Source organism: Triturus cristatus, chromosome 1_2 (genome assembly GCF_964204655.1).
Source record: "Triturus cristatus chromosome 1_2, aTriCri1.1, whole genome shotgun sequence".
NCBI classification, from domain to species: Eukaryota; Metazoa; Chordata; class Amphibia; order Caudata; family Salamandridae; genus Triturus; species Triturus cristatus.
The window spans coordinates 1,051,100,456-1,051,123,949 of NC_140580.1; the positions used below are offsets into that span (position 1 = coordinate 1,051,100,456).

The 23,494-nt window shown below is 43.9% G+C and overlaps 1 protein-coding gene across 7 annotated transcripts in view; it reads right to left on the reverse strand.

Moving 5' to 3' along the window:
* Positions 1–23,494, reverse strand: part of STRBP (spermatid perinuclear RNA binding protein) — a 605,440-nt gene that overhangs the window by 358,032 nt on the left and 223,914 nt on the right. For all 7 annotated transcript variants that reach the window (XM_085612449.1, XM_085612470.1, XM_085612476.1 and 4 more), the window contains 3 exons: positions 22,638–22,732; positions 22,151–22,246; positions 1,541–1,652 (listed from right to left, as the gene is read on the reverse strand). In XM_085612449.1, the coding sequence (XP_085468575.1) occupies positions 1,541–1,652; positions 22,151–22,246; positions 22,638–22,732 (303 nt within the window). The remainder of the gene's footprint in view (positions 1–1,540; positions 1,653–22,150; positions 22,247–22,637; positions 22,733–23,494) is intronic.

Sequence of the window (23,494 nt, forward strand, 5' to 3'; positions counted from 1 at the left end):
TTCAACTCTGCTTCAAGGCAAGTATCTTAGCAACTAACATTTGGTAAATTCAGATATAGGCCAGTATTGGTATTTGAACAGTGGAGCAAATGGTTCACCTCCATATCAGTATCTTCCTTACAAGAAATGTTTTCTAGAACTTGGATAGTGTCAGATCTGAGCCAAAGGGCGCCTCCATTATCCAGTAATACTGCCTCTTAGGCAAGGGAACAGGAGGAGAGTCATCCTCATATTTGAGTCGTGCCTCGATGATAGTCTAACCTGTCATAGGGTGAGCCCTTGCTGACTTGTTCTAAATTTGCAATTGGTGTCTGAGCTGGATCCACAGCTGGCATCACTGAAGCAGTTGGTGATGCCACTAAAGCACAAGCAGGCAAACCAAAAGCTGTGGTTTAATAGGGTCAGTTAGAACTGGGGAAGAACCAAATAACAGAACTCCCCCACCACCATACCCTCAAGGTCACAACAGATTAGAGGGGTCTGGAACCAGCTTCAAATGCTACAGCATGGCCTCCTTGTCAGATATAATCTACTGTGAAGCAGATGTTGGGAAGGTAACTTTGGCTGTATCAGCTTCAGGATCAGAATTGGGAGTAGGATGTCGAAGTCAGGCAATTAAGAGCACTGATGTGGGAACTCTCCTTGGAGCAGAACCATCAAGAGGACAACGACTTGTGTTTGGAAGACTTATGCTTCCTCTTTGGCTTTCCCTACACTTTGTCTTGGACTTATCCAAGGATGGAGAACAGGACCTAGTTTCGGAGTAGTCCTGTGACATTGAGTGGGACCCACTCTGTTTCTTATGCTTAGCAACATAGTAATAGACTTCCCGTCCCTGATGGCTTTCATATGAATCAAAGAGCACTTGCCACATGACTTCAAATTGCGCTTGGTGAGGAGACACTAAAGGCTGACTTTGTGCAGGCAAGTGACTGACATCTGATGCCAGCTGATGCAGTACAGTTTAAAAACTGCTATTTTAGAGGGAAATACCCCCACAGGCTGTTGAAGAATTCTGGAGAAAACATTGGAAAAAATATGTTTGAATCTATAGATGTAGAAATGACATCAGCGGCACAGGACGGTACCTGTCTGCCACTCTGCATCGACATGCCGAGGTGAATGGAGTCCTGACAGAATCATGATGATTATATCTTCTAGCATGTAGGAACAAAATAAGGATTCTCAATCCAGCGTGATGCCAAGGAGGATACACAAGGTGAGGTATTTGCGGTTAGAATTATTCATCAGAAAGTGGTGCATTATAGTACTTGCTATTGAATATCCCACTTTGCAAGGTTTTCTTCTTACATAAGTCATGCTGATGCTTAGGATGACGTTAGCAAATTTCCTTTTTTTGAGATACCCCTTTCCACTTACCAATTTACACCACTAGTTATCGGCATGCTCCACCCAGGAGCAATGAAATATTTTGACATTCTCTTGAATTCAAATAAAACCATTTCAATAAAACTGTGAATGTTAAAAGACTTAACGTTGCTTACTTTTAACGACAAATGTGATGTTTCAAAGCCCTTACCAGCAAGTAGAATTCCAAACGCCAAACACTCCATTACTCGTCTTAAGGCCTCACCTGCACCCAAGGGTCTATTACAGGTACCAATAGCCTTTTCACATATTAGTTCTAGTGGCTAGAAAAAAAAATCAGCAATGAGTTAAAATATGCATGTCAAATCCCTGAAGACATAACTTTTTTTAAAACCACGCTGAATAGTGAAACACAATAGGAAAATATCAATTGGTCACAGTTTAATATAAACCACAAAGTAGACAGTTTGCAATGGAATTGAATCGAGCCTTTAAGATTCTAAGGTTTAGTGCTGCCAATGAATGGTCTGCTTAAAATAAGGCCGACAATGTAGGTCCAAAGATTAGAATGAAGAATGAGTTACTTCTGTAATACAAAATTGTTCAGCACCCAGAGATTCCTCACCAGGACCACCTCCAGACACCTGGACTGGAAGTTTTCAACTGTATGGATGCCAAGTAAGTCTGCTCTACGTCACTTGCAAATCTGCAAGGACCTTTGTACAAGCAACCTTAGCTCCACTCTAACTTATGGGCTAATGACTAATGCAAACGTAGGAAATGGAACCTAAATAAAAAGAATTGCAAGCAACTGTTACAAGAAACAAACAATATAAATAAGTATTCTTTGTAGGGGAACTGGGACGAAGGTAAGTAATCTATGAGAGATCAATTATCTATCAGAACTATGGAGAGGTTGCGGTTCAACGGCCAGAGCGGGCGACTTCAAAGCTGGAGAATCAGGTCTGGTGGGAGGTTCAAACATCCTGTGATTCTGGGCAAATCACTTATTCTCCCTGTGCCTAAAAAAAATGAATGTGTCCCTCTGTAATGCAACTGGTGCTCATGTAACCAGCTCTGATACCTTCAGGTCACGTTTGCATTATATAAAACTGCAAAAATTGTAACTCATTCAATGGATGGCTGCTTCCTCAGACTCTTTAGGATTACAACTCCCAAACCAACCATCCAGGTGGCAGGAAGGAGCTCATCATTATACAAAAAAGACTTAAAACTCTCTATGAAAACGAGGTAACTTGCTTCTTTTCAGACGTGAGCTGTATTTGACCAAATAATGCACTATCGACCAAGTAACAGCCTCACAAACCGCTTGCTCAGGCACCCTTAACAAAAGCCTTTGTGTAGCACCTCAAAGTAGCTGCAACAATTCTAGTTACTTGCACACAAAAACAATCTGAAGGCTTCTTACCCACCAGCTCATGGCATTTTCGGACAATCAATGAAATTCACCATAGCCTTTCAATTTATTTTAATAAAATCTGTAAGACACAGTCAAATTGTCATCAAGCCTATATAGACGCTCATCTTTCTCCCAGGGGTGAGGCAATGGATGAAAAGAAGAAAGCAAAATATCTTGGCTGAGACAAAAGTCAGTTGCAACCATAGGCAAAAAAGCTCACACCCTTAGCATAAGAAGTTTTAGAATAATATAACAAGAGGTAAGGATGACAAAGGCAGCAATGTACTAATTCACCTCCTGAAGATCACAGGAGGCAGATGTTAAAATTTAAAGTTCCAAGTTCTTAACTTAAAAAAGTGTCCAGATTGGAACTCCCCTTACCCCCCAGCAAAAAAAGAAGCTCCCTTTATGGAAACTGTATACCTGGAACACAACTGTACTGCAGGAGATGTAGAAACCAATGTCTCCTGGCAGAGTTCAATACACTCACAAAAACATGAGCCTTAAACATCCAAATCAGATTGAGAACCCTAGGGATCAATGGGAACATTAAATGCTAACATCACAGTATTACTAAGAGAATCGCTGTTGAAGTGCCAGGGACCAGAAGAAATCAATCTTTTTTCTGAGAGTGGTAGTAAACCGATCTATAGTAGGGAACCCTGAACACTGGAACAGATCTACCAAGTACACAGTGATCTATTGCACGGGGGATACCTTGCACTTTCTTAATTATGGGTTTGCCCCTCACCTTTTTAGGTCTGGCGTTAGCCAAGACCTTTTGATTTTACTAAAATTGTATGTATAATATACTTACGTAAAAGGGCTTTCAATAAGCTCTCATCTGTTTTGATTCTGCCCACTACACCATACAGCATGGAGCAGTGAGTCAACATACTTTAGTCACTTGCTAACTTCACTTTGAGTAACTGCATTTTGCTCGTTTACAAGGCGCACATCAGCACACTAGTTAGTTTTCTTCAGTGTTTGTGTTTTTACTTTATTACTTCTTTAATGCTCCCAATTCAACCAGTGGCTGACTACACTGTTAGGGCATGCCAATTCAGGTTAGAGACTCTTTCCCCGACGGGGAACATGACGATTCACTCTCTATGTTATCATTGAACATTGCAAGCCTTAATTGTAAATTAGATGATCGGTATTGGTTGTGCTTTATGTGACAGTATGAAATTTGCTGCTACACGAAACATGGGCGCAAAGGTAGACCCACAAACTTTTATGAAATTTCACAAACCAGCAAATCGCTTTAGGAAAGGTAGACTGATTGGGGGGCACTCAAATTATGATTCTGGCAAGGTAAATTATAAACTTCAGCTAATCATTGTGGGGTGTTGTCATTCAAATATTTTACACATAAGATTATCGAACATTGATAGCGATTTTGGTAGTGAAGACATTTTAGTGTTTATTCCTCTCCCCTGGGATTTGGAGGTTTATTGTACCTGGTATGGGTTGGAAGCTTGTGTTAAGTCTTAACGCCAGTAAGGAATTTAATGATAGTCATCTATTCATCATCTGCAGCAATTGTAATACTTTCCTACTTGTGAACCAGCCAATAATGAGTTCCTTAAGGAAGATAGCTGTTATAGCTGTTACAGCAGCCCAAAACCATGTATATAGTGGAAGCCGTCTGCAAAGAAGGGAAAAGCTTTTTTAGTTTGAAAATGGGCAAAGCTTTTTATTAATGTTAAACGTTTTACGGTTTCTAAATGGCAGCACTCGGTCAGATTAGCCAGCTAGTAATACTTTCAGCCAGGGCTTTAAATCATTGCTGACTCAATATTGTTTTATTAACATCAAAAACTGGGGAAAGGTTATGTGGAAGTTTCACCAAGGGCACAGAGTGTAAATGACCCTATCATAGTCAACTTCTGCAAGGTAGTGCAGATGGACCAGTGGAAGCAGGGGAGGGGTCCATGCAGTACTACTGTGAATTGGTGCTGTCAAATGAGAGAAAGGCAGTCTATAGGAACATTGATAAATATTGAGATGAAGCAGACCTCCTTAGTAACAGAAAACTTAGTTTAAATAGCATTCTACTAGTGGAAGAAATAGGTAATTCAAAATCTAGTATTATAGATTCTTTCCTATTGGTGCAACAATACAAACATGTTGTGGTCACACCCAACTAGGAAGCTGAAACCATGATCGATTAAATGGCAAAATAGTTGGTTTGACTCAGAGTGCCTAGCTGTTAAAAAAAAAAAATCAAATGAATTATTTACTCAGCACCTCTCTGCACTAGATGTAATGGTATTTCAGCAGCTTACAAGAATGTATAAAAAGAAATGTAACAAAATTAATATTAGACAAAAGTTGATGTTAGATTGCCATATTGGTTTAAAAGAATAGGTAGGCTTTTTCAAGCAGTTATACAGCAGCTCACGATCTGATCTTCACATACCTGTAGCGAACAGCAAGGAGTGTGTGTAGGTGAAAAACGATCAATATTGATTCTAGATACGGAGGTGGAAATAGCTATACATAGTATGAAAAAGTTCTAAGCACCAGGCCTGGATTCAATTCCTTCCGATTTGTATTGTGTAGAGCACTAAGTATGGTCCAGGATTCTTGCTAGGTGTTTAATGCTGTTATTACAGAGTACAGGTTTCCATACTCGTGGCAATCAGCGATCCTGGTACCTACATACAAAAAACAGAGCAGATATAAACCTAAAAATTACTACCCAATTTCCCTTCTGGATGGAGTGGGGAAGATCCTGAGTAAACTGCATTAAACAGATTACAGGGCTGGTTGGACAACAATAGGATATTGACAGATATGCAGGCCAGCTTCCAGCCACAGATCAGCATGGTGACTCAAGCTATTCATCTATATCTTATTGTGTACAAGTACAGAGTAGTTCGGAACAGCGCCCTGTATTTTTCGGACCTTAAGTCGCTCTTCGCCTGTCGAGGGAATCTATGGTCATCTATGTTTATGTTGGGCATTCACAATGGCCTTCTGTGTGCTAATATGGGTTTACATATCAATAATTATGTCCTGAGTAGGCTATGGGCCTCCAAGTGAGTGTGATGACTGATCAATGCATCAGGCAGGACTGTCATGGCACCGGTCCTTTTCGGTTTATTTTCTCAATGATTTAGTGGAATGTCTGCTGAAAGCTAATGTAGATATACCCACTATTGCAGGGGTAAAGTGCTAACCTTTCTTTTTGCAGACCATTTTGTGCTGTTGGTGACCACTGAAAATGCCTCATACAATTACTTGAAGACTTGTTGATATACTGTACTAATCAGGACCTTATTATAAATACCTCAAAAACAAAGGTCATGCCTCTCAAGCCTACTCCACGCTTAGAAGGACACTTAGGTTCTAAGGTGTTCCCCTGGAACGGGCCCTTGAGTACATGGAGAGCACAGATAAACAAGGCTACTACAAGTCTCCTGCAAACATCTAGGGAAATGCTCTCCCTAAATTGCAAGGTGAGTGGCGAATGTTTGAGTGGGATCTTGAGGGTATCTCAGCCAAAGGATGTGGTTACTACTCTTTATGGGGCCGAGTTTGGGCATGTAGCACAATAAAAAAAGCTTTAAATAGTAGAAAACAATATTCTTAGGTCCGTATTGTGCTTAGAACCCAAAACCCCATTGGTGTTGCTGTATCATAAACTGGGCATGTTCTCTATTGCAGCCCAGTCAGCTTTGAAACCCATATTAATTTGGAAACAGGCGCACAGGAATCAGTACGTGCCAATTTATTTAAAAATCAACCCACAAAATGCTTGCCCAGATGGTTTAGGGGCTTGAATTGTTAGATCACCTTTGGAAAGAGTCAGCTCTACTTGGTACTGACTTAACTGAACAGGTGAAGGCGGAGTATCAGTCCTTTATTCAAAAGGACTTTGAAATCAAGGCGCGTGGCAAAGGTCTAGTGGCAAATTATCTTGCTCCTGAGCTGGTTCCCAGTTTGAAAAGTACTTAGAATGGTTAGATCTAGAACTAAAATGCCCCTTACATAAGATCTAGATTGGAGACTTTTCCCACGATGAGGCATCTAGCCCAGTTTGGTGGAAACCCAAAAGGTGTGCATTTTTTGTTGTTGATTGTTTGGAAGGCAGAAAAGATATTGCACAAGGGGCAAGACATTGGTTGCACGCATTGTTCAGGACAAAGAGCACTTGGTTAGCAAAGGAAGCAATGATACTCTGCTCTAGGACGGATGACACTCTTACTTTTAAACCCATTGCTGCTTACCTTTGGTAAATCCGGCCAAAAGCAAGACGTCGGGTGTTGTCATAGTTTTTGGTTTCTATACTAACTAGGGTCAAGCATTTTAATGTGTTAATAACGCTACCATTTGATTACACAGTATAAATATGTGATTTTATATTAGATGCAATTTGTGACCGTTTTATGAATAGGCCCTTATCCTTCAGGGCATTCAGGTATTTGTTGTAATATATTGTTAACACTGCATAGACTGGGATTTTTATCGAGGTTTTAATCATGGTATCTTTTAATGAACTTCTTTGATTTGTAAGGCAAATGCTGAGGACAGTTAACCCCTTCGCTGCTGCGGACATTCCGCTGCAGCGCTGGGGGGGGCAGCGCGGCGGGCCTGTGCTCATGACGGAGCCGCTCCGTCATGAGCCACAGTTGAGCTGTGCTCATGACGGAACGGTTCCGTCATGACTCCGCCCATTTGCGTTGTCCCCTCGCACAGGCGGGGAAACAGCGCCGCGCAGGCGGAGCGGCCGCCAACAGGATTGTCATGACGGAACCGTTCCGTCATGAGCACACGCCAACCGTGGCTCATGACGGAACGGTTCCGTCATGAGCAGGGAAGGGGTTAAACAAACTATAAATAAATACTATGCTGTATGCTTTTTTTTTTTAAACCCAAAAATGTTATTGCCTTTAGACAAAGCATTTTTTCTTCAGATTGATGACAGTTTGGCCGTTTCCCCATAAATATCGTTTTGCACAAACCATGACAGAACACCACAAGAATTGATAAAGCCAAAAGGCTTTAGTCCATTGCCAGACCTATTGGCTTTGCCAAAGTTTGTTTATTTTGAATTTTCTCCCCTCTTCTTCAACACTGTACTTTGCTGTTTATTTCCCATTAGACATGTCCTGGTTCACAAGATAAACAAATTGAGGGTCCTTGAGGCAACAATGCAGAAAGTGTCAATGAAAATTTTCCTAGCTATCATAACGGAAAGTTTCAATTCTATTAAGGACTCGGAGGCGAGGATTATGCCTTCTTTCTCCACTTTATTCACATCAGCAGCACAGAAAGAACAACAAAGACTACGTTTCCCATGAGACATCGGGAAAAAACAGTAGTCAACAACAACGTGGTAACAACCAATCAAAACGATTAAGAGTGTCCAATCAGAGCTTCTCCCGTAGATATAGTCCCTTGTTAGTGTCCAGATCTCCTCCTTCGGAGCGCGAAGACAGCCCAGCACTCAACGTCAGGCATCCTGTTTGTGGGTATCAGAACCTGCAACAAACAAGGCAGTATTACCAAGGGGAAAAAACAACCCTAGGCAGCAAATCAGAAGATGGAACGGCATCGATAGGGCATATCGAGCAATTCTCATCAATATAACATGAATGGAAAATTTTTTACTTACATCTGTACGGGGAGGGATCTCCTCGGAGAATCGGGCGGGATAATCCTCGCCTCCGAGTCCTTAATAGAATTGAAACTTTCCGTTACGATAGCTAGGAAAATTTTCATTCTATGTCAGGACTGGAGGCGAGGATTATGCTTGTTTAAAGCTTGCCCACAACCAACTGAGCCATATTGAATATTGGCTTGAAGTAAAACCTCTTAAAGGTGGAATCCGAGGACCAGTCCGCTGCGTTCAGGATGTCCTCCAGGCGGGCCCCTAGACCGAACGCCTTCGAGGCCATCGCTCCCCTTGCGGAGTGTGCCCCAAAATGTCGGAGACTAATGCCAGCCTCCTGCATCACCCAACGCACCCATCTCGCGATGGTGGGCGAAGAAACAGCCTTAAAGGGTTTCCGGAGCGCAATAAGCAGCTGTCGCTCCCCCGGAGGGCGATATTCCTCTGTCATTTACTCATAGGCCTTGAGGCAGCGGACCACACAAAGTTTCGGTGAATCCGGAAATGCCGGGTAAGAGACGACTCTTGTATGGCACTTTGTTCGGCGAGAGAGGGTAAATGTCACTCCATCCGGAGTGAACATCCGACCTGAGATATCCAGAGCGCGCACATCCGACACTCTGCGGCAAGAGATTAAGCAGAGAAGCATTGCCAACTTTGCAGACAACTTTTTGCGGGATAAAAACCTATTGGGTTGCCAAGACAAGAAGAGATTCAAGACCTGATTAACATCCCACAGAGCCGAGTATCGCGGCTCCGGGGGCAAGGAAAGTCGAATGCCCCGAAGGAGTCTGCAAACCAAGGGGTGTTCACCCACCGCCGAACCGCCCACCGGGACGTGACCCGAGGAAATGGCTGATCTAAAAGTGTTGATAGACCGGTACGCCAGACCATTGGAGGCTAAATGAGCCAGGAAGTTTACAACGTGGACCACATCTGCGCCCACGGGATCGTAATCCCGTCGCAAACACCAACGGGACCATCTGCCCCACGCAGACTTGTATCGTTTAACGGTGCTATTGGCCCAGGCTTTGGCGATGAGCTCTTCAGCTGACCGCGAAAGTCCCGGGGCTTGCCATCTACCCCTGAAATCCTCCACGCCATGAGCCACAACGAGTTCGTTAACATCAGAGGATGAGGTGCACCGTACGGATCCTTGAGGAGATCCGGAGTCCGGGGGAGTAGGATTGGAAAATCCCAGCAGAACTGGAAACCATACTTGAGACCTCCACAGAGGTGTGATGAGAACCAAGTCCGCCTGCTGTCTGCGAACCTGAGCCGTCGCCCGGGTAATCATCGCAAAGGGAGGGAACGCGTAACCGTGATCCATACTCCAATCCTGGAGAAACGCATCTGTGGCCGCTGCCCGGGGGTCGGGCCTCCAGCTGAAAAACTTCGGGAGCTGGTGATCTAGGCGGGATGCAAAAAGATCCACTGTAAACGGACCCCAAAGATCGCTGAGGGAGGCAAACACCGAGGGATCCAACTTCCAGAGGCTGGAGTCTCGGAAGTGACGAGATTGATAATCGGCCTCCACATTGTCCCGGCCCGGTAGATACTCCGCTGTGACCGATACCTGACCGTCTAGGCAATACTGCCAGAAGCTCGCCGCCAGATTTGAGAGGGCTTTCGACTTGGTGCCCCCGAGATGATTGATATAACGGACCGCTGACACATTGTCCATTTTCAAAAGTACGCAAGACTGCACTGAGTCCTTGGTCCAACATTTCACTGCAAACGAGCCGGCCAGAAGCTCGAGACAATTTATATGTAATTTGCGTTCGGCGGGAGACCACAAGCCTCCTGTGGAAAGCTCTCCGCAACGGGCGCCCCAACCCAGCTTGCTGGCGTCTGACTCGATGACCAAATCCGGCACTGAACCGAAAATGGCCCTGCCATTCCATGCCTCCATGTGTGAGAGCCACCACTGGATCTCGTTTCGAGCCTCGTCGGACAGGCGAACCTTGTGGGAGTACGGAAACCCCTTCCGAAGAAAGTACGCCTTGAGGCGTTGAAGGGCCCTGTAGTGGAGCGGGCCCGGAAAAATCGCCTGGATAGAAGCCGACAGCAGGCCCACGACCCGGGCCAGCTGGCGGAGGGACACGCGTTGTTGAGCTAGAACGCGACGCAGCTCGTGGCGGATCTTCGCAAGTTTTCTGGACGGCAGACTGAGAGTGGATGACATGGAGTCGACGATGAACCCCAAAAAGGTGACCGACTGAGCGGGATGGAGAAGGGACTTCTTCCCATTGATCACGAACCCGAGGTCCTGCAGCAAGGACACTGTCATCTGTAACTGGTTGGCTAAAAGGATGGGACAGGGAGCCATCAAGAGGAGGTCGTCTAAATAGACGATCAATCTGACTCCGCGAGCTCTCAGGAATTCCACCACTGGTTTGAGCACTTTTGTGAAGCACCAGGGAGCGGAAGACAGCCCGAAAGGGAGTGACGAAAACTCGTAAATCCGGTGACGCCACTCGAACTGAAGGAAACGGCGGTGAGGCCGAAAAATAGGAATCACCAGATAGGCGTCCTTCAAATCCAACCGAACCATCCAGTTGTGGGGACGGAGAACATCCCGCAGGAGATGAATACCCTCCATCTTGAAATGGCGGTAAACTAACCACCCGTTGAACTCGCTGAGGTTTATGACTGGACGTTTGCCTCCATCCGACTTGTCCACTAAAAAGAGGTTGCTGATGAAACCGCGTGGGTGACGCTTCGCAAGCGAGATGGCACCCTTGCGAAGCAAGGAAGCCACCTCCTCGTCCACTAGATGAGCATCGTGACTTGAAAACTGAATAGGGCGAGGGGGAACCCGTTGCACAGGCTGTCCGAAGTATTCTATATGAAACCCCCTTATCGTCTGAAGAACCCAGGTATCGTGGGTGAGCTGTGACCATGCCCCGTAACAACTTGCCAGGCGCCCCCCTATTCTTTGAGGGGGAAAAAGGGATAACACTCACCGGAGTTTGAGTTGGAAGTTCCTCCCCTGTGACCTCTGCCTTTGCCACGGCGTCCTCTCGTGGGGTAGAAGTTTCCAAACTTCGACTGGTCCTGATACTGACCGGAGCCTCTTTGGTTGTTTTGGTGACCTTGGCGACCGGTCGAGCAGCCCCTCCCTCGACCGGCCCCGCGAAAAACACGTGGGAACACTTTTTTAATAGTGGACTGCGCCCTGTCCAGTGACGTGAAGGTATTCACGAACTTGCCTAATTCCTTAATGAAAGGTTTACCAAAGAGACCTCCTTGGGCGACTGCCCCTGCTTCCGAATCCGCTAAGTCGCCGAGTTTCGGGTCAATCTTAATTAAAAGGGACCTCCTCCGCTCGGTAGAGAGGGCACAGTTGGCGTTGCCTAAGAAGACCACCACCCGCTGAGCCCAAGAGGGTTTCGGGAGAAATCATCGATCCCGAAGCTTTCGCTTCCTCCGCCATATCCAGGATTTTTGTGGCGGGACCCAAAACGTCCAAGAGCTTATCTTGGCACGCTCTCCAAGACCTGTCGATGCCCTTCTTGGGGTCTCGAATAAATTTTTGGAGGAATGTCAACATCCTTGGATCAATGTCCGGGGTCAGGGCCACTTTCCCCTCCAGCGAGGGGCGAGGACACTCCGCTCGGAGACAATTGCGGGCCTCTTTTTCGAGTGGGCGCCTGATATGCTCCGCGACGTAAGTCGCTACCTTGTCAGCTGGGACCCAGTCTGAAGAGCGAGGGTGAACAATATCATTAGGGTCCAACATGTCAGAAGGAGTTGGAGGAGGCTGTAAGTTAGAGGGCCCCAAAGGGGTCTGTGAGGGCCGGGTCGGGAGCCACGACCTGGACGGGCTGGCATCGGGATCCCCAGAAGGACCTGGAGGCGAAGGGGGGGGATTGAGGTTAGGAGCCCGTGAATCGCCCGCACCCCCCAGAGGTTGGCTATCAATAAAGGCCCGCTTGAGGCGCTCAAAAGCGTCCACGTCTACCCCGGGGGCGTTTGGGAGGGGGAGGCCCCTGGAATTCCTGGGCAGTAGAAGGTAGGGACGATCTATGCTCAAGTCGCAAAAATGCCTGTTCAATTTTTTGCGTCAGCCTGTCCTCCAAAGGAGATATGGCCTGGTCCACCGCCCTGTAAATAGAGGTGTCAACCGCCTCATAAAAGGCATCGCCCCACGGAATATCTGCCAGAGGATCCTCCTCTTCCTCTTGGTAATCCCCGTAAAACTCCATTATGGGGGAAAAAGGGCGAAAGACTTTTGCGCTGCACTCGCAAGAAGTATTCACAACTGGGTGTCAGTTGACAGATCTAAACGTGGCAGACCCACAATATATTTTTACGCAGGGTGACTAGCCTCGAGGGGACATAAGCTGGCAGAAACAATTCAAATTTTTTTAGTGCAGAAGACTGGGCTGGAAACGTCCCCAAAGCAAGCCTAACGGCGAGTACAAGACCTCCTGGGAGGCATCAGCACTAATGTGCGTAATACCAGACTCGTGTTCCCCGTTATTAAAACAAACGCGGGAACCGAACGTCACAAATGCAAGTATTAGGCCCGCGAGCCGAATATTGAAGCTCGCGAGGCCGGTACAGACCGCAGTCGGTGTCACTTCTCAGCCCAGAGCTCCGGAGGCACATAAACGCGCGCGCGTCTCTAGAAACCATGAAAACCAGAGACGCGTCGCGTTCATTCACCGCCTCTCACGCCCTCAGGCGGCGGGAGGACCAGAGCGCGCCAGCGGAGCCGCGTAGGAGTGGGAGACGACTCTCACTCCCGCGGCCCAAGACGACACGAAATTCGTCGAAAAAGCACACCCCCTATCATAACGACGGGGAAATAAACCATTTAAAACCGTATTGGCAAAACCACAATGACGAAAAAAAATGCGTCTAACTGTCGAACAGAAAGGCAATATATAATAAATGTAATCAACAAACTCTCAAATGGAGCGAAATAACAGGTATGAAATAACAAGTATGAAATAACAAGTATGAAATAACAAGTATGAAATAACAAGTATGAAATTTATCACAAGCCCCCCAAACAGCATAACCCTGAGGGACTTAACTGGCTGCGCAGCAGCGAAGAAAGAGAGATCTGGACACTAACAAGGGACTATATCTACGGGAGAAGCTCTGATTGGACACTCTTAATCGTTTTGATTGGTTGTTACCACGTTGTTGTTGACTACTGTTTTTTCCCCGATGTCTCATGGGAAACGTAGTCTTTGTTGTTCTTTCTGTGCTGCTGATGTGAATAAAGTGGAGATAGAAGGCATAATCCTCGCCTCCAGTCCTGACATAGAATTCTAAATTGGTCAGCGATCCAATTTCATGTTTACTAATTATGAGTCAACAAACAACACGATAGAAAGAAGTTCATTAAAAGACACCATGATTAAAACCTCCATAAAAATCCAAGTCTATGTAGTGTTAAAAATATATTAAAAGATAGAAACGCTCACAATCTAAGATGTGCAACAAAAGTAAATACATATGAAAACTCGTGGGCTTTGCTTTTTAACCAGATAGTGAATGGTCCACCTCATTCAGCTCGTACAAACGTGTTCCTAAACAAAGAAACCACAAACCAAAGAACAACCACAAGTTTGATTGTACTCCTCCCTAATCACTTACATCTGCTACATAGGCCTGAACCATACAACAATCCTGTTCAAAGCAGATTCTAAATACATACCTGAACAATGTAAGGATGAGAGATTTTGAATAAACTCACAGGTCCTTTGCTTTTGAACACCACAACTCCACCAACTCTTAAATATTGCTAGAAAATCTTCCTCACAATATATCAAGGAGAATTGAGATGATCTTCCTCAAATCAAAACATTGTAGGAGGTTCGGTAACTAGACGCAAAATAAAACTAAGAATAAAATCTGCCTTCAGAATCCTATACAACGTCTTGTGTAAAGCATTGCCCCTCAGCGCTAGCTGCAGAAATCACAAACGTGGTTGGTGCATCACTCGTTAAAGGTACAGCTCCCAACTAGTTGAACATGCTGTCATGACTCAAAACACAGAATATAACCTTAAATCTTTCCAAACTACCAGCCATCCTTAAATCTGCCATGTCATGAAAACAAGACCATTACAAAAACATCCAAATCACATACTATTCTACCCAATCAGCACCATGGTTTTACACTGAAGAGGCTAACAAAAACTATTCACACTGAAAGTAATGGAGAACAAGCATTTGCAATTTAATCTATCTCGCATTTGTTAAAGTCATTTTCAACGCCAATAGCTCTGACTTTAACAAATGTAAGACCTATGCAATCAGTCTCGCATTTGTTGGAGTTGGACTTATTGGCCTTGTAAATGCGAATTTTTTTTTATCTAGCCATGTTGCAGGGTGCAGTACCATATGTGGCCAAAAGAGGTCCCATGGGACATCTTCTGGCCACATATTGTACTGCACCCTGCAACATTGGGAGTTATTGACATTATAAATGCCAATGTTTTTTTATCTAGCCATGTTGCAGGATGCAGTACAATATGTGGCCAAAAGAGGTCCCAGGGGACCTCTCCTGACCACATATGGTACTGCACCCTGCAGAAGATATGGTAAATCCAACCTACCCATAATGCATTGCATGCAAGACACGATCGCAGGTACATTTGAATAACTATGTTCATATATGCAATTAATAGCTTTGAAATGTGACAAAATAATTCTTATATTAAGTCCAGATTAGATTGTACTCTGTGTGGAGCTGAGGAAGGGAAATTAATAGAAGGTATCATATAAATGTGAGATGTGCTAGTGAGTAAAGTAACCACTGCCAGCCTTATTGAGGACCAAGCTTGTGTCCTGTTGAAGCCCTTTAAGAAAGCAGCACTTCAAGGCTATAATTAAAACTTAGGAGTAGCAACACATGTAACAGGGTGTTTTCATGGGAGGTTACAAGAAGAGACAAGGTAGTACTAAGGTAAAACTACTAAGTCTATTGACCAATGAAAAGCCGCCATTTATAAATGTTAGGGACTGGTGCCACTTAAAAAGATGGGTGGAAAGTGAACTTTTTTTGTGTTTGCAGTGGAGATATTATATTTGTATAGCACTCTTGCCAATGGTATACAAAAGTAAAAAACATTGCTATTTTAAACACCAGCAGCTCTACCTTTACCAAATGCGAGACATATTTCATTAGAAATGCAATCCGTCTTGCATTTGTTGGAGTTATTTGCATTATAAATACCAAATATTTTCTTTTACCACGACATGTTGCAAGGTGCTGTACCATAAGTGACAAAAAGAGGGGACCTCTTTTGGCCACATATAGTCCTGCACCCTGCAAAGTTGGAGTTATTGGCATTACAAATGGCATTTTTTTTTTACCTAGCCATGTTACAGGGTGCAGTATCATATTTGGCCACATATGGTACTGCACCCTTTCAGAAGATATGGTAAATCCACCCTACCCATAATGCATAGCATGCAAGACAGTACCACAAGTACATTCAACTAGCTATGTCCATATATAACATTAGTAGCTTTGAAATGTGACAAAAGAATTATTATATTAATTCCGGATACGGTTGTACTCTGTGTGGAGCTGATGAAGGGAAATTTATAGACGGTCTCATATAAATGTGAGATGTTCTCGTGAGTGAAGTAACCACTGCCAGCTTAGGTGAAGACCAAGTGTGTGTCCTGCCTGAAGCCTTTTCAGAAAACAGTGCCATGAGGCTGTACTTAAGACCTAAGAAGTAACAACACATGTAACAGGGGGTGTCCTCATGGGAGGTTACAAAAAGAAACAGGGTGGTACTTAGGATGGATACGGATCCGATTGAGCAATAAAAAGCCACCATTTACAAAGGACAGGAGCCAATTAAAAAGATGGGTGGAAAGTGGCAGAGCTTTATGCACATATCCTGAATCCAGCATGTCTCGAAGAGACAACGCAAGCGCTGCCTAGGCGAGACCTAAAAACGACTTAGCCCCAGATGATGGCAAACAACCCCTCTCAAACTCCATGATTTCTAAGTGGATTATGATACAGTGCACTGCGCAATTCTTTCTTAAATGTTTTAAAACAGACAGTAGTGACTGGTGGTGTCATAAAATGAATGCAATCCTTTCTAATGGATTGTACCCAAAAAATGCAGATGGACTCTTGTTTCATCAGGCTAGATTTAGCATACCAAAAGCCTCGTCTTGCACCACCTTATTTTTTAAATCACTTTTATTGAGGGTCTTTTACATATTAGCTCTCGAAACATAAAACAATCAGTGGTTTACGTTTGTTTTCGGACTCTGTTTTTTTATTGGCATAGGGAGATGTGAAAATATGCCATACTAACAGGATTAATACTATGTCACAGTAGGTACAGTTCAAGCTAGGAAGTATCTGATCAGTACTGCCAGAGAGATTTCTGGTCATTACTCTCCAAGGACCCGAGTCCTCTTCTAGTATAGGACCACTGAGCACTACAAACCATTATATGGTTCTCCGTCATTACCCATTCTCATGCAAAATTAAGCCAGATGTCGAACTTGGGGCTCCCTGCTTCTCTTGGGGGATCAGCAATGGGTCTTTTTACCAGAAAGAGACCCAGGGAGATCAAACCATTTTTCATTATTCTGTTTTTTGATGTCTGGTGCAGTCTCAGAATCTAAGTGGTTACTTCCCAATAGAAGTCGTTTTGTAACTTGAAGTTTCAAGATTCACATGCTGTGCATTATTTCGCCATCTAGTGGTTGGGTCCCTCTTTTAGTAGTTCTTTACTCTTTTGAGGTCTTGCCTAGGCAGCGCTTACACTTTCTCTTCGTGATGTGCTGTATTCAGGTATGGACTTGAAGCTCTGCCCACTCTCTGCTTTATTTTTCATTTGCTTGTCTCTTTGTCCTTTGTAAATGTTGGCTTCTGATTTGTTAATAGGCTTATTAGTCCCTCCTTAGTACCTCCCAGTCTTCTCTTGTTACCTCCCATGAGGACCGGCCCTCTTACATGTGTCCTTACTGGGAGCTTTCATTAGCAGTTCCCAAAACTATTTACCTAATTAATGTACACAGGACTCACGGGACGCCAGCTTCAGCAATAGCGCATGCTTGCTGCCTAACAGAGTTGGCATTTGCATTTCTCAGTTTCCTACTCATCAGATGCGTTTCAAGGGCATCTGTTCCTGCACTTCCCCCTCAGGTGTTATGTTTATTTTGTGGCTGGCTTGTTTACTTTGAACTGCTCCAGCACTCCTCACCATTTGTTTCAGATCCTTCACTGCTTGCCTGCCCCAACATGTTTTTTTTTTTAAATGTGTCTCTTCCCCCCAACACTGCTTGACACCCCTCCAAGATTGCTATTTATTTATTTTTTATTTAAATTGGTTTGATCCCGGGCAAGAGATTAAGGGATTTTCTAATAACTACGGAATGTTAAACCGACTCTGCGGCTCGAACACTGGTCCCCAGCTCCTGAGTCGTCAGCTCTGACCGTTGAACCACATCCTCTCCCTCTGGTTTTCCTTCAGCGAGTACCCCGTACAAAGTCATGTCAGTCACTACCGCCACTCGCGAGACAGGCTAGAGCTCTGGGGAAAATGTTATCTCACGCCGGGTTATTCCACGCTCATCTCTGAGGTCATTTATTATTTTAAGGCCCCTACATCTGGGCGCTGCAAATGTAAAACATCACTTTATAGTTCCAAATGTTTATGGGCCTTCTTCAGCAGCAGGGAGGCTGCAGTTGTCTGGTGACGAGGAAGCCTAGAGGTGGAAGATGTGAACTGCTCTCTGCGGGGTAGGTGGGGAAGGACCTAGAGGAGGGGGTTAAGGAGCAGGACTCATGGAGAGCAGAGGCGCTGTAAGAAGGCTCAGCCCCACCCCGCCCTAAGCTTTGAAATCTGAGGAGCAGCCGAGGCAGAGGAGAGAGGCAGGCAGCAGCTGGAAGCCCAACAAGCATTTGCAATGCAATAGGCAATGCCTCACATTTGTGAGAGGTTGAGCTATTTGCATCGTAAATGACAATGCCTTTTATTTATGAGTTGGTTTTTGAAACATAAATAAAAGGCATTGTCACTTACAATGCCAATAGGTTAAACTCTCACAAATGCAAGACCTATTGCATTGCAAATGCTTGTTTGATGTTGGATGTCGACTATCCTCACCATTTGGTATTCAACCTAGCCTTTCCGGACGTCAGACGTTCTACCTGTGGTTACCATCTTCAGATTCTTATTTTGTCAGTGATTGTCTGTCCATGTAATATGAAGTGGCTTCCTCTTGATTGTACCTTAGTTATGTCTTTGTTTACTTGTCTTGCCTCATTTCCTGGGGAGGAGCATGGTTGCATGTGAGTCCAGAAAATTCTTCAAGCAAAACTACTCCTACAGGCAAGTTCCATTTTGTTTTGCAGCATGGACCTTTTCTGGATTCACATGCTGTGCATTGACTTTGTAGCAGTTTCTTCACCGAGGTAGCTAGGTTGGCAATGAGGTTGAACTTGTAAACTAGTGTTTCAGTACTCTGTCTCACTTGCTCTTCTTTCTTCACTTGGACATTGATTCAGTAGTGTCTTGTGAACGTGTATACTGACAACCATGCGGCCGCGATACATATTTCGCTCAGAGGAATGTTGAGTGTGCTTGTGGTTCAGTTTCTAGCTGCCTGCCAGTCTTTTCGTGACAAATTTGGATCGTTTTAGTAATCAATGTCGCTCTACTGTTTTTGGGACTCTACCCTCTCACGTTAATATCTCAGGTAGCACGCCTGCACTGTAGGATACATCCTATTCAAGTTACTGAGGTTTGGATAGTTCTATGGAAATATTTAGTGTGTGCGGCACAATCGGACCCTTGCTTGCAGCCTTTTCTCGATAGTCCATTACAGTACCCTATTTTTTCTTCTTTAATTGTGTTCCAAATTCTTTATTAAACTTAGTTATCACTGTTAGTCCAGTCTGAGCATTTGCTGCATAACACTCTGAAGAGTCTGAAACTAGCCATCTAGCTCCTGCCTACAACAGTAACTCCACACAAAAGGGGAATTTTGTGGGTGTCTCTGGAAATCACTCCCATGTGTCATGGGGTACTCTGGTCAGTCTTGCATACAGCAGATAATGTCCCCAAAGTCGTTTCACCTCCTCAAAGGAGTGAAAGGACTTACCCATGTACATGTCTACCATAAACCTGCAGCATCCAGTAATCCAACCGGATGCCTTGGATTCAAAGCACATTGCACAGAACTTTTTAAGTCTCCAGAAGGGGCTTTTCCTGTGAAGACCTTTTGCAACCAATTTAGTTACTTTTTCCACGAGTTGTGATGTCACAGAGATCAGGTTATTCACCCCTCACTCTACCTTCACCAGAGACCAAAACATGTTGACCAGCTTCATGTCACCGTTGCAGCCATACAGCAGCTTTTTATCCCTACCATGAGTAACAGTTAACCGTTCAGGGAAGTATTGCAGCGAGTCCGCTGGAAACCAACACTCCAGGCCTCATTACGATGGCGGGCGGACCGCCAGACTGCCATCGGTGGAAGTCCATCCAACATGCAGGTCACTGACCCGACCACAGGATTACAATACCGGCGGTCGGAGCGAAGACGTCAGGAGAAAGATCACCCCCTCTGACAGGATCCAAGATCCCGTTGGGACGGCGGTCGGAATCCTATCCCTACAATGGAGGCAGCACCTGGGCGTTCACCACTGTAGGGATTAGGATACCCCTTTCCGACTGCCTTTGCATGGCAGTCCCACAGTCATAAAAAGGCAGACAGAAACAGACTTTGGGGGCCCTAAGCAGGGCCCCAATCCCCCATTGGCCACTGTTAAGTGACCTGGCAGGCACATGTAGTGCCCCCACACACATCCATGTACCTTGTGACAGGCACCTGTATGATTGTGCACAAAGTGCATTTTACCATTGCGGCTTGTGCTGCGTCCCTTTTCCTGGGCCGCAGCACGTCGCAGTAGTAGAAAGCACTTTACGTACGACCGCCGTGCTTGTGGTCTTATCCAAATTGAAGGGAGAGGGGAGGGGATTGCAGACTACTCTTTTTTTGCCGAAATCCTGCTCAATGCGATGGCAGTCTGACTGACTGCCATCATAATCAGGGTCTCCATGTCCGGTACTAGCCTCATATGACAGTGTACTTTGGCCTAGCTTAAATCTCGGATGGGTTCCTTCCCAGATAAGTAATGTCCCATAAGTTTCACAGAATATTTTACAAGGTACCAAACTGAATATCCCGTGGAACACAAAAGCACCTTGGATGTGGTCACCTACCTAGTAGGAACATTTTCAATATTGCCCTGTCAATTCAGAGTTCCATCTACTTCTTACAAGACAGTTAAGAGGTGAATGGATCACGCCCTCAGGTACACCACGGCATCAGCAGCATATTGAGGTTGATATTCCCAGCTTTTATCCTCGGTGCATCCATCTGCTGCCTCAACATGCCAGTCAGGGGTACTACTGCGAGTGCAAATCTAGGTGACAGGGGACATTCCTGTTGAGTAAATCGCCCCACATCCAGCTCTCAGACACTATCATTTTAGTATATACATGGGCCTGGGACCACGCGTATAGTGGTCTTATCCATCAAGCAATAACAGGACTGAAAAAGTATTTCTACCATACTCTGAACAGAGAGTCCCAGCTCGCGGTGCCAAAGGCTATTTCAATTTCAGAAAAAGCCACTACAATCTGGCTACCTGGCCAGATATAATGTAACACATGCTAATCATCACAGGTTACATATGGTATTTCAGTACGGAATAAATCTAGACTGGTCTGTGAGTATCACGTCTGTCACTACTGTTAGAAGTCGTTTCACTATGGCTACTAAAGTATTCTACTTTTGACCAGTAGCATTTACAATGGTCTACAGGGGTCTAAGCTACTATAGCTACCAAGCTTTTTTTATACTTTCAGGGAGCCTCCTCCCTCAATTACCTCTTTGCACCCTTCCAATAACTTCTCTATTATTACTCTGCATTAACTGATGTGAGTGGGAAGTACCACATGACAATGAGTTTTGCTTGTTTTCGTGGACCTAAGTGTGTACCTTAGCAACAAGTCTATAAGGTCACAAACTGCATTCTTCATTAAACGTAAACCCCATAACATTATTGATAAACATACACCTCTAGGAATGTGATCTGTAAGTGAGACTTGTGCTTGGAGTGCTCCTGTGCCACTTAGAAGTTGTTGAGCTATAAACATTCATGGTTCCTACGAGGTATAGTATGTATTACTGAACTTGCTGAATAAAGAAACCTACATGAATCCCAAATTGTCCTTTGATTCTTCTTAGTGTACATTTGCGGTGCCAATTCAAGATACTTCAGTGGTTTTCATAGAGTTTTAGCCCACAGAACAAAAATATTAAAGAAGGCTGGCGCAGTACTGTCTCCAGGACTATACAGAAGTTGATATGTTGTTAAAGTAATTGAATAATATTAGGTGATTAGGAAAACCTACCAGTTAACTTTCTTTGTGGAAACAGAGGTTTGAACAGGAGGTAGAAAATGTTGCTTTCAAATTTCAGTTTGATGATGAGCTAACTATGAAAGTAGCATGTTTTAAGAGTTCACTTACATTAGATTTTGAAGAGGCTTCAAAGACACTGCACATGAATAGATATACCGTGATTTTTAATATTAATAAGAATCACACAAGCACACATTTTCTATCAACACACAAACGCTCCACTTTAGAATGATCTTTGTTAAGTAATCAATATTTACTCAATATTATTACACCTCTGTGGACTAAATAATTTTCGAAGGTTTCAAAAATAAGACCAATTAGGATTTGTCAGTGTCATACTTACCCATCCTTTTAATGGCTCCCATGTTGGTACTCGGTTGCATAAATCGCGCAGAATACGAAGAACAATTACACATGACTTTAATCCATTTGCTCTTGCCTAAAAGAAACAAAAGGGTTGCAATGCAACTGTATAAATACAATTTTTTTTGTATCCACAGAACCATGGGATTGATCTTAAATATTGATTGTTAATTGCTTACTTTTAATCATGCAAAAAAAAAAAAATACAAAAGGCATATTCCTGACTCTTAAAAGTGGTGACTTACAATAAATCTGGAACGCATTATATATAATTCGCTTTTGTAGCCTCATCATAGATACAGGCTAGTCAACTGTCCAGATTATTCAATATAATTCACTTATTTAACATTATTCGAAATCCAAAAGATTATATTTAATGAATCACTAAAAACATTTGAAACTTGAAATTATAGACGTTTAAATGAAAACCTCATAAGGCTACCCAAGATAAGAACAAATCAGCCAACCTGAAACCATTTGGCATGACGCAGTGACGCCAAGGCGTTCAGGCATTTCTGCCTGTCCAATAAATCCGGAGGATCTTTCAGCGCAACATTTTCTACTGGTAAAACGGAATAAAAAAAAACAGATACAATTTGACCAAGGGGATTCTGTCACAGTACAAAAAAGGGTAGAGCATCTCAATGGGCTAATAAGACTCCCAGAAGTGTAATATCCAAGAGGTGCACTGTAATTAAACAGCCATAAAAGTAGTATTGTGCAGATGTGCTGCAAAAGCAAAAAGGCATTCGCTCAGTATACAAATTGACAACAACAGCTACATACAATCTGGGATCTTATTAAGAATGCAAAACACATTTACAGGGTAAAAAAATAGCATGTAGCATTTCTTTTCAACTATACAGAATATGCTCAACATATACATTCTACAGCTAATACACTGCGTCCAGAAGTACAGTTGTTCAGAACAACGAATCTTTCGAGACAATCAAATGATTTGATGAAATGTCCTTGAACTACAGTGGGACTGCTTCCATTAGCCAACATACACTGGGTTACTTATCCATCTCATAACATGGACTACTGAATTCATAACTGTGTAAATCTTGTCAGCCAGAGACCGGAAAACTGATTATCATTGCTTAACTATTCAAAGGCAGTTAAAACCTGAAAGCATCCCTTTGGTTTCAGGGGTTTAGGTATAGTGCATGAAATGTCACCAGAAAGTACTATGCATCTCTTCCGCATTGCATGGAGGTCACCATTGTATATACTATTTTACAGTTGTAAGAGCAGGATGTAGACTCTTAGAAGAGTACTACTCCATCTACAGTAACAATAGTTTAGTTACAATCTGGTTATA